Consider the following 12,876-nt stretch of genomic DNA (forward strand, 5'->3'; position numbering starts at 1 on the left):
GGAATCATAAGTTTCCGGTGTGCCAAAGGGACACAACTCTGCACAGCGAATTGCGGCGCCTGTGCACCCATAAACGTCTAAGACATCGAGATTTCCTCCCACATTAAGAGACAATCTGTGACATAACTGCAATACTGTTCAAAGCAGCACTAAACCCTACTCACTCTCACTCACTCATCCCCACTCACAAAAACAACACAAGACAAATGATGTATGAAGCAGATATTTATGCATAATTATATTATTAGATAAACTTTCCAGGCAAAGAATAGTCAACAACAGAGCTTTTTAACTCGAGAATATCACAGCTTGACATTGCATTCTAAGAACATTTTCAGTTACGTAGTTTCAAGATTTCAACAGTGAGCAAGTAAGATTTTAAGTTTCAATGCATTATAAGTTGTAGTGGTATCACAAGGGGTATATGTGGTTTTATGTATTCCTTGAGGCCGAGGCACGGATAAAACAACAAATACACCATGATGCTACTACAATGAATTTATCTTGCCGACATGTTTCAATCTGCCATTGTCAAAGAATGAAAACAAATTGAAAATTGATAGAAAACAGAGCTGAGGTTAACTTGTGTTGTCACAGGACCTTCATTGAGTTGTAAACAACGCACAGCTTTTTGCTTCATACTGGGATGCAAAAGATTTATTCTCCCGCTCCTATCCATGTGCAGCCTAGCTGTTTTCTTCGTGGCAGGGTATAAGGGATTTTCTCCCACTCATTGGTATTTTATCAAGATCACATGAACCAATCAGATCCAAACATTATAAGTTAAGATAATATTTAAGTTGGAACCCTATATCACCATCATAACAAAGCATTTGCCCAGTCACACACTCACGCATTTAAAACAAGAGTTTGCCACTAACGTGGCTATATCCCCTGCCCCTGTTGCAGAATTTATGACATAATTAAATCTAAACAAACCCTAACCTTTTTTAACCGAGGTGGAACTTGTCATGGAAATTGTAAAAAAAGAAGAGTTTGGAATCTAAGTCCATCTTGTTGCCATGGAAACGTAAAAAATAAAAATTTGTAAAATTTCTAACTAGCAAAAGGCACCAGTTCAGCATGTACCTGACAGACCTGCAAAGTTTGATGAAAAAATATTGATCGGTTTATGAGTTATGCTCCGGAAACGAAACCCTACCCTAACAGAACCTAAGTCCATCTTGTTGCCATGGAAACGTAAAAAAATAAAAAATTCTAAATAACAAAAGGCACTAGTTCAGCATGTACCTGACAGACCTGCAAAGTTTGATGAAAAAAAAATTGAACGGTTTATGAGTTATGCTCCGGAAACAAAACGTGACGGACGGACGGACGGAGCCCGTTTCTATACCCCCTGCCAACTTTGTTGGGCGGGGGATAATAATAAAGTGAATGTCTTGCCTTTTACTATCAGTGGGGCATCGGTGGCCCTGTCATCTTAGGTGTTGCAAATCTCCCTGCAGAGTTGCATCCCTTTGGCATGTCAGACTCCTATGATCATGGGTTTGAATCCCGGTTCGCCCCAATACTTTCTATGTTTGTCACCACCATAACCTTGCTCGCAGGTTTCACTAAAGTAGGAAACATTTGAGACCTGCATCATTTTCCTCATACATTAAGCTGACACACCATGATAGAAGTGGAATACTGTTCAAAGTAGAGTTAAACCCAACTCACTAATATCTTTAGTGGGGTCAGTAAATAAGGGGTCCATGAGGTTGGTTGTTTGTGTCTCTAGTGCGGTATGGCCCATCCTTAACTTTCCCCTTCACTTTCATTCTTAATTTCAATCACTGGTAGATTTGATAATACATGTACGTGAAAAATGTTACATATTGACAACGTAATGAAGAGTATATTTCGGTGATTACTTCACCATGGTATGTTCCGTAATGGAGAAATCATGAGAATCTGTTGATTCTACTTCCCGAATCCACAAAATCGAGTGATTTCTCAGACTTAAACCATGTTATGGTTGATAAACTATTCTATAAATTTATTTCTTTAAATTCAGAAAGGCCAGTGACTTCCTGGCTCAGAATCAACTGTGACAATAGTGTAGTCATCAAAATGGTTTGATGAAACAGTGCAACGATATCTGTTAAGAGTAAAAACTTAACGTCAGGAGACGTCGCTAATGAAAATAACAAAGATGGAAACCCTTATGACGAGTGAAGAAGAGAATGTGACGACGACAACCGGTAGCAAACAGCAAAACCCTTCGGAGAACTATTCCTTTTCAATTAGCATACAGCATGTACAGCAATGATGTACCAATGACATAATAAAATATTTTAAAAAGACTATCAAGATGATAATAACAGCATAAATACCATCTCAATAAGTTCTTTCATCACTACCATTTGTTTTTTACATCTATTAGCCTGGTTTTGTTGGTAGTGGCGTCTCGTACAACGACACCCTGCTTCCACTGACACCTACTGGGAATGATAAGATATAAAACTAAAGGCATAATATTACATACCCAGGGAACTTTAGATATCACAAGGAACAGTACCACCCCTGTCCACTGTGGCTTAATAACATAACGTTATGGTCCCTACATAATCCTGGTCCAATGTTGACAAGCTTTCACTGTATATGGTTCTGCAGTTGTTATGATGCCATACATATCTTGATAGTAAGGTTCTGATATGATACAAAGGGCTCAATTTAGCGATATCAAACATGCACTAGTGCAACCTATAACTGAAAAATGTAACCTGATACTTAGGTCTACATACTTCAAATTGTGTAGCCTAGTGGTTAAAGCGTTCGCTCGTCACGCCGAAGACCCGGGTTCGATTCCCGACATGGGTACAATGTGTGAAGCCCATTTCTGGTGTCTCCTGCCGTGATATTGCTGGAATATTGCTAAAAGCGACGTAAAATCATACTCAGTCAGTCATGTGTAATTTCTTAGGCGTGATGTCATCAAACTGTGGGTACATTAAGATTATGTGCACATGTTCCTATGACATATTATAGAAATGCGTCTTTAATCCACGTGACACTGGCAGCAGGCCATGTTTCAATGTATAGGACCAGGATGCAACCTGGTTTTGTCTGATGCAATCTGGTACAAGTTAAATCAAATTCCTTAAATCGTGTCTTGAGACACAATGTGATACATGCATATTGACACAAGTCTTGTCTTGAGTTGTATTCCATCAACATGGGAATCAAAGAAAGCTCAATCAAATGTAATGCATTTGGGTTAAATCATACACCAGTGCCTTGAGACCACTTTTATGTATCAGCGGAATATATGATTTTACAAATAATGTATATACTATTTTACATGTTACCTTAATATGTGTGTATCATGCAGTATCATTTTCCGAGTTCTGTGATGGGATTTGAACCACAGACCTGATCAGGTTGGGCAACTTGACCACATGACCAATATGGTGAACCTATCAGTGAGCTGTAAAGGACTGGATGTCTTCATGACACATACAGGTTTTATTGAAATCGTGGCTCTTGTGTATTCAAAATAATTTATGGTTTTTTTTAATGAAATTGGAATCTATCAGTGACGACCAGGTAGTCAAGTAAAGAATGTACGGCTAGTTTCTGTAGGCTGCAGAACCCATGATTCTCAGAAGCAGTCAATAATTACTAAGCCAGACCTCAGAATTCAGATCTACATCATCCAAGTCAACATGACGTGATTCGAAGTAATTGTGACTTCAGTAGACAGGGTTTGATGTCTTGTGAACATCTTTCTGTTTCCATGCCCATCATCAAGAGTATCATCTCTCCATTAGTCATAGATTTGCATGAAAGCTGATTTTTCTGCTGGTCTGTTTTCTTGTTCCTCATCAGTGTCTGAAACATGAAAGAAGGATCTCATCACCTGGTTACCGTGAACATTTCTTCACCTCCCCACTCCAGCACCATGATGACTCAGCGATATACCGCTGCTGCAGGCATATTTGCATATCACGTGAACAGACTTTTATCTAGATTGTAAACAAATGCGCTTATTCTTAAATCAGAGCAGATTGGCCTAAAGGAATCCTTTCAGTGCATTATTATACAGATATGCTACTGCAACTGTGACAGTGAGGTGCATGACAATATATTTTTATACATCAAAGCAACTGTAACACTAGCTATTCATGACTTCGATGACAGCACGTGGAATCATACCACCAATGTAAACAAAGGACAAATACGTAAATGCAACTAGTTTTTCATGTTTCATATATTTTCTCAATGAAAGTTAACCAATTTATGATGTGTTTATCTAAAAGCCATTGTGTTGACTTTTCAAAAATGAAATAGATGAAAAACATGTAATTTGTTGAATGAATCGTGTAATGGCACAAATCGTCTTATCTCGCTGGCCTGTGGCTGTGGTACTTGGTTGACCATAACAAACTCTGGGTAGGAGAGTGCTACATCTTGCGTGTCAAATATGGGGCTCTATTTCCAGGGAAAATGGTTTGTTCTTCCCAGGATTCATTTGATTGATTCAGAGTACCCATAGCTTAGGTAGCTGGACTAATAATAACATCAACAAGAACAAGAGGCCCATAGGGTTTGTATCGTTCACCTGGATATTTACGCAACCATGACAAATATACATTTGCATTGTAAATGTATATAATACCGCAAATATTTCATAATTTTGACTCAGCATTTAAAAGGGGTGGATGGCAAATCTGACAGCATGAACGTGTACTTCTCTTGATACAAATGTTGGTTAAAGATCCTGTCGGCATAAATGTATTATTCTCTTCATAACAAACAAATGTATACCATGTATCTGTTTATTATAGGGTGGGAATAATATTGGTTTGCATGTTATGGTCAAGGTTCTAACTCCTTTGCCAGTGCTGGGACTTAACTGTGTCCAAGTTATAAACTCTTTTTGGCCCGCCCCTCAGCCCCACCATTTGTACAATTTTGAATCCTCACCACCGGAGAATGCTTCCAACCAAATATGGTTGATATCTATCTCTTAGTTCCTGAGAAGGAGTCGTTTCAAGCAACATAGCCAAATTACCCCTATTTGGCCCCGCCCCTCAGCCCTGGGGGGGTCAGCCCCACCATTTGTACAATTTTGAATCCCCACCACCTAGGGATGCTTCCAGTCAAATTTCATTAAATTCCAATGAGTGGTTCAGCCACACATCGGACCCTGCATGCATACGGGCGGGAATAGCGGGTGGGTCTTAGTGTGTATACAGTATACTGACTCCAAGCCAACCAGTCCTTGTTTTAGCCCCTTAATGCCAAGTGCCAGACAGGGTAACAAGTACAACATATATTAACCAATCACAGCCTTTGTCTCACATTAGTTTGGTTACAAGGCTTGTTCGGCTTTGTAATGCACTGTCATCAATCAATAATGTCTGAAGGTTGGCAATCAGACCACATTTCTTCCGAGGAACTAGAATATAACAACAGTTTGTTTCCATACATAGAATCTACATGTATAAATCCACTCGTAAAATATTACACTGTACTTTTATTCATTTACACTAATAATTATTTAATTTTTGTGTGTGTTTTGATTGATCGCCCACGATCAGTGTTACATAGATCTACATGTCCCATGCTACTGTGAAATAATTATGTTCCATTTACTACTATCATTACGTAATGTGTTGAACAATGAATATCTGTATAACGCTCTTTCTGAGGACGCAGGGTCGGGATCTTGGACCCCGATGACCGTGGTATATCAAGGAATCACTGTACCATCGTTTAAAGTCTCTTGGTATGGCGCAGCTGGGGAATGAAACCCGGACCTTCTGCTCTCCAGGCAAACACTCTACCACAAGGCCACGTATGTGGTCTTCTGGGAGAACCAAGGGATATTTGAACAAAGTCACTTGCATGTGCAAGAGACACCACATGTGCTACATATGCTTCAACCACTGACCTTCCACTTACCAGGCACCCTATCCACTACACCACAGGTGGTCCTCTTATCAGGAAAGTGTAATTTGAAAGGATGATTTATAGCATAAAAGCATTCAAACGGAACTCAAACCTTACCCATAGCAATGAATGAGTCCCAGGTATAATAAAATAGAATGGAGACATAATTCACTGGCTAATCAATGCCGACCTTCCCCACTGGTAAACGCACAAGGAATATTGGACCAAGTATGATTAACACATTCTTGGTGGCAAGAGACAACAAGCCTAAGCTCTTCCTGTCCAGTCCCTTACCTGCATGTATGAGGCAGATCTCTGTGAGCAGCTGCATGGCAACCAGATCGTCTCCAGTGGACAGACACAGCCCCACCTTCTCCACCTGCTTCCTCGCTGTCTGCAGTGTCGGACCTGACACAAGTATGTTACACAGTGTTACAGGGCAGTGTTGGACCTGACACAAGTATGTTACACAGTGTTACAGGGCAGTGTTGGACCTGACACAAGTATGTTACACAGTGTAACAGGGCAGTGTTGGACCTGACACAAGTATGTTACACAGTGTTACAGGGCAGTGTTGGACCTGACACAAGTATGTTACAGTGTTACAGGGCAGTGTTGGACCAGGACACAAGTATGTTACACAGTGTTACAGGGCAGTGTTGGACCTGACACAAGTATGTTACACAGTGTTACAGGGCAGTGTTGGACCTGGACACAAGTATGTTACACAGTGTTACAGGGCAGTGTTGAACCTGACACAAGTATGTTACAGTGTTACAGGGCAGTGTTGGACCTGGACACAAGTATATTACACAGTGTTACAGGGCAGTGTCGGACCTGGACACAAGTATGTTACACAGTGTTACAGGGCAGTGTCGGACCTGAACACAAGTATGTTACACAGTGTTACAGGGCAGTGTTGGACCTGGGCACAAGTATGTTACACAGTGTTACAGGGCAGTGTTGGACCTGGACACAAGTATGTTACACAGTGTTACAGGGCAGTGTTGGACCTGGACACAAGTATGTTACACAGTGTTACAGGGCAGTGTTGGACCTGGACACAAGTATGTTACACAGTGTTACAGGGCAGTGTTGGACCTGACACAAGTATGTTACACAGTGTTACAGGGCAGTGTTGGACCTGACACAAGTATGTTACAGTGTTACAGGGCAGTGTTGGACCTGACACAAGTATGTTACACAGTGTTACAGGGCAGTGTTGGACCTGACACAAGTATGTTACAGTGTTACAGGGCAGTGTTGGACCTGGACACAAGTATGTTACACAGTGTTACAGGGCAGTGTTGGACCTGACACAAGTATGTTACACAGTGTTACAGGGCAGTGTTGGACCTGACACAAGTATGTTACACAGTGTTACAGGGCAGTGTTGGACCTGACACAAGTATGTTACACAGTGTTACAGGGCAGTGTTGGACCTGACACAAGTATGTTACAGTGTTACAGGGCAGTGTTGGACCTGGACACAAGTATGTTACAGTGTTACAGGGCAGTGTTGGACCTGACACAAGTATGTTACAGTGTTACGGGGCAGTGTTGGACCTGGACACAAGTATGTAACAGTGTTACAGGGCAGTGTTGGACCTGGACACAAGTATGTTACAGTGTTACAGGGCAGTGTTGGACCTGGACACAAGTATGTTACAGTGTTACAGGGCAGTGTCGGACCTGACACAAGTATGTTACACAGTGTTACAGGGCAGTGTTGGACCTGACACAAGTATGTTACACAGTGTTACAGGGCAGTGTTGGACCTGACACAAGTATGTTACACAGTGTTACAGGGCAGTGTCGGACCTGGGCACAAGTATGTTACACAGTGTTACAGGACAGTGTCGGACCTGGACAAAAGTATGTTACACAGTGTAACAGGAGGGTGTCGGACCTGGACACAAGTATGTTACACAATGTGACAGGGCAGTGTTGGACCTGGACACAAGTATGTTACACAGTGTTACAGGGCAGTGTTGACCCTGGACGCAAGTATGTTACACAGTGTTACAGGGCAGTGTTGGCCCTGGGCACAAGTATGTTACACAGTGTTACAGGACAGTGTCGGACCTGGACACAAGTATGTTACACAGTGTTACAGGACAGTGTCGGACCTGGACACAAGTATGTTACACAGTGTTACAGGGCAGTGGTGGACCTGGGCACAAGTATGTTACACAGTGTTACAGGGCAGTGGTGGACCTGAACACAAGTATGTTACACAGTGTAACAGGGCAGTGTTGGACCTGACACAAGTATGTTACACAGTGTAACAGGGCAGTGTTGGACCTGACACAAGTATGTTACACAGTGTTACAGGGCAGTGTTGGACCTGACACAAGTATGTTACACAGTGTTACAGGGCAGTGTTGGACCTGACACAAGTATGTTACACAGTGTTACAGGGCAGTGTTGGACCTGACACAAGTATGTTACACAGTGTTACAGGGCAGTGTTGGACCTGACACAAGTATGTTACAGTGTTACAGGGCAGTGTTGGACCTGGACACAAGTATGTTACAGTGTTACAGGGCAGTGTTGGACCTGACACAAGTATGTTACAGTGTTACGGGGCAGTGTTGGACCTGGACACAAGTATGTTACAGTGTTACAGGGCAGTGTTGGACCTGGACGCAAGTATGTTACACAGTGTTACAGGGCAGTGTTGGCCCTGGGCACAAGTATGTTACACAGTGTTACAGGACAGTGTCGGACCTGGACACAAGTATGTTACACAGTGTTACAGGACAGTGTCGGACCTGGACACAAGTATGTTACACAGTGTTACAGGGCAGTGGTGGACCTGGGCACAAGTATGTTACACAGTGTTACAGGGCAGTGGTGGACCTGAACACAAGTATGTTACACAGTGTAACAGGGCAGTGTTGGACCTGACACAAGTATGTTACACAGTGTAACAGGGCAGTGTTGGACCTGACACAAGTATGTTACACAGTGTTACAGGGCAGTGTTGGACCTGACACAAGTATGTTACACAGTGTTACAGGGCAGTGTTGGACCTGACACAAGTATGTTACACAGTGTTACAGGGCAGTGTTGGACCTGACACAAGTATGTTACACAGTGTTACAGGGCAGTGTTGGACCTGACACAAGTATGTTACAGTGTTACAGGGCAGTGTTGGACCTGGACACAAGTATGTTACAGTGTTACAGGGCAGTGTTGGACCTGACACAAGTATGTTACAGTGTTACGGGGCAGTGTTGGACCTGGACACAAGTATGTTACAGTGTTACAGGGCAGTGTTGGACCTGGACACAAGTATGTTACAGTGTTACAGGGCAGTGTCGGACCTGACACAAGTATGTTACACAGTGTTACAGGGCAGTGTTGGTCCTGACACAAGTATGTTACACAGTGTTACAGGGCAGTGTTGGACCTGACACAAGTATGTTACACAGTGTTACAGGGCAGTGTCGGACCTGGGCACAAGTATGTTACACAGTGTTACAGGACAGTGTCGGACCTGGACAAAAGTATGTTACACAGTGTAACAGGAGGGTGTCGGACCTGGACACAAGTATGTTACACAATGTGACAGGGCAGTGTTGGACCTGGACACAAGTATGTTACACAGTGTTACAGGGCAGTGTTGACCCTGGACGCAAGTATGTTACACAGTGTTACAGGGCAGTGTTGGCCCTGGGCACAAGTATGTTACACAGTGTTACAGGACAGTGTCGGACCTGGACACAAGTATGTTACACAGTGTTACAGGACAGTGTCGGACCTGGACACAAGTATGTTACACAGTGTTACAGGGCAGTGGTGGACCTGGGCACAAGTATGTTACACAGTGTTACAGGGCAGTGGTGGACCTGAACACAAGTATGTTACACAGTGTAACAGGGCAGTGTTGGACCTGACACAAGTATGTTACACAGTGTAACAGGGCAGTGTTGGACCTGACACAAGTATGTTACACAGTGTTACCGGGCAGTGTCGGACCTGAACACAAGTATGTTACACAGTGTAACAGGGCAGTGTTGGACCTGACACAAGTATGTTACACAGTGTTTCAGGACAGTGTCGGACCTGGACACAAGTATGTTACACAGTGTTACAGGGCAGTGTCGGACCTGGACACAAGTATGTTACACAGTGTTACAGGGCAGTGTCGGACCTGGACACAAGTATGTTACACAGTGTAACAGGGCAGTGTCGGACCTGACACAAGTATGTAACACAGTGTTACAGGGCAGTGTTTGACCTTGGCACAAGTATGTTACACAGTGTTACCGGGCAGTGGTGGACCTGAACACAAGTATGTTACACAGTGTAACAGGGCAGTGTTGGACCTGACACAAGTATGTTACACAGTGTAACAGGGCAGTGTTGGACCTGACACAAGTATGTTACACAGTGTAACAGGGCAGTGTTGGACCTGACACAAGTATGTTACACAGTGTTACAGGGCAGTGTCGGACCTGACACAAGTATGTTACACAGTGTTACAGGGCAGTGTCGGACCTGACACAAGTATGTTACACAGTGTAACAGGGCAGTGTTGGACCTGACACAAGTATGTTACACAGTGTTACAGGGCAGTGTTGGACCAGGACACAAGTATGTTACACAGTGTTACAGGGCAGTGTTTGACCTGGGCACAAGTATGTTACACAGTGTTACAGGGCAGTGTTGGACCTGACACAAGTATGTTACACAGTGTTACAGGGCAGTGTCGGACCTGACACAAGTATGTTACACAGTGTTACAGGGCAGTGTCGGACCTGACACAAGTATGTTACACAGTGTTACAGGGCAGTGTTGGACCTGGCACAAGTATGTTACACAGTGTTACAGGGCAGTGTTGGACCTGACACAAGTATGTTACACAGTGTTACAGGGCAGTGTCGGACCTGAACACAAGTATGTTACACAGTGTTACAGGGCAGTGTTAGACCTGGACACAAGTATGTTACATAGTGTTACAGGGCAGTGTTTGACCTAGACACAAGTATGTTACACAGTGTTACAGGGCAGTGTTGGACCTGGACAGAAGTATGTTACACAGTGTTACAGGGCAGTGTTGGACCTGGACACAAGTATGTTACACAGTGTTACAGGGCAGTATTGGACCTGGACACACGTATGTTACACAGTGTTACAGGGCAGTGTCGGACCTGACACAAGTATGTTACACAGTGTTACAGAGCAGTGTCGGACCTGGACACAAGTATGTTACACAGTGTTACAGCAAGAGCTGAATATGGTCGGAAAGCCCACTTCGAAGTATAAAGATGCATGCTTTTTCCAAGACAACGATAGCACAAATCCTCAACCGAACAGCCATTTTCTATCAATTTTGAATTTGTTTTAATTCTTTTACAATGTCATATTAAACACGTCAGTAAGATACCTCCGGCTCATGGTACAAAACCTAACGCAGGACGCATAAAACCCCATGTACCCTGAGTGATCCTACTACAACTGATAGTGCTACCCATGTACCCTGAGTGATCCTACTACAACTGATAGTGCTACCCATGTACCCTGAGTGATCCTACTACAACTGATAGTGCTACCCATGTACCCTGAGTGATCCTACTACAACTGATAGTGCTACCCATGTCCCCTGAGTGATCCTACTACAACTGATAGTGCTACCCATGTCCCCTGAGTGATCCTACTTCAACTGATAGTGCTACCCATGTACCCTGAGTGATCCTACTACAACTGATAGTGCTTCCCATGTACCCTGAGTGATCCTACTACAACTGATAGTGATACCCATGCATGTCCCCTGAGTGATCCTACTTCAACTGATAGTGCTACCCATGTCCCCTGAGTGATCCTACTTCAACTGATAGTGCTACCCATGTACCCTGAGTGATCCTACTTCAACTGATAGTGCTACCCATGTCCCCTGAGTGATCCTACTTCAACTGATAGTGATACCCATGTACCCTGAGTGATCCTACTACAACTGATAGTGCTACCCATGTACCCTGAGTGATCCTACTACAACTGATAGTGCTACCCATGCATGTCCCCTGAGTGATCCTACTTCAACTGATAGTGCTACCCATGTCCCCTGAGTGATCCTACTTCAACTGATAGTGCTACCCATGTACCCTGAGTGATCCTACTTCAACTGATAGTGCTACCCATGTCCCCTGAGTGATCCTACTTCAACTGATAGTGCTACCCATGTACCCTGAGTGATCCTACTACAACTGATAGTGCTACCCATGTACCCTGAGTGATCCTACTACAACTGATAGTGCTACCCATGCATGTCCCCTGAGTGATCCTACTTCAACTGATAGTGCTACCCATGTACCCTGAGTGATCCTACTACAACTGATAGTGCTACCCATGCATGTCCCCTGTGTGATCCTACTTCAACTGATAGTGCTACCCATGTACCCTGAGTGATCCTACTACAACTGATAGTGCTACCCATGTCCCCTGAGTGATCCTACTACAACTGATAGTGCTACCCATGTCCCCTGAGTGATCCTACTTCAACTGATAGTGCTACCCATGTACCCTGAGTGATCCTGCTACAACTGATAGTGCTACCCATGTACCCTGAGTGATCCTACTGCAACTGATAGTGCCACCCATGTACCCTGAGTGATCCTGCTACAACTGATAGTGCTACCCATGCACCGTGAGTGATCCTACTACAACTGATAGTGCTACCCATGTACCCTGAGTGATCCTTCTGCAACTGATAGTGCCACCCATGTACCCTGAGTGATCCTACTACAACTGATAGTGCTACCCATGTACCCTGAGTGATCCTGCTACAACTGATAGTGCTACCCATGTCCCCTGAGTGATCCTACTACAACTGATAGTGCTACCCATGTACCCTGAGTGATCCTACTACAACTGATAGTGCTACCCATGTCCCCTGAGTGATCCTACTGCAACTGATAGTGCTACCCATGTACCCTGAGTGATCCTACTACAACTGATAGTGCTACCCATGTA

At 43.7% G+C, this 12,876-nt stretch overlaps 1 protein-coding gene across 1 annotated transcript in view; it reads right to left on the reverse strand.

Moving 5' to 3' along the window:
- Positions 1-1,330: 1,330 nt before the first annotated feature.
- LOC124135144 (HEAT repeat-containing protein 6-like) overlaps positions 1,331-12,876 on the reverse strand; it is a 39,746-nt gene continuing 28,200 nt past the window's right edge. Inside the window, exons 23-24 of the mRNA XM_048396264.1 lie at positions 6,193-6,306; positions 1,331-3,834 (exon numbers count right to left, since the gene is read on the reverse strand). Of these exons, the coding sequence (XP_048252221.1) occupies positions 3,770-3,834; positions 6,193-6,306 (179 nt within the window). The 3' untranslated portion in view covers positions 1,331-3,769. The remainder of the gene's footprint in view (positions 3,835-6,192; positions 6,307-12,876) is intronic.

Source organism: Haliotis rufescens, unplaced genomic scaffold (genome assembly GCF_023055435.1).
Source record: "Haliotis rufescens isolate VD_foot unplaced genomic scaffold, xgHalRufe1.0.p SCAF_15, whole genome shotgun sequence".
Classification (NCBI taxonomy): Eukaryota; Metazoa; Mollusca; class Gastropoda; order Lepetellida; family Haliotidae; genus Haliotis; species Haliotis rufescens.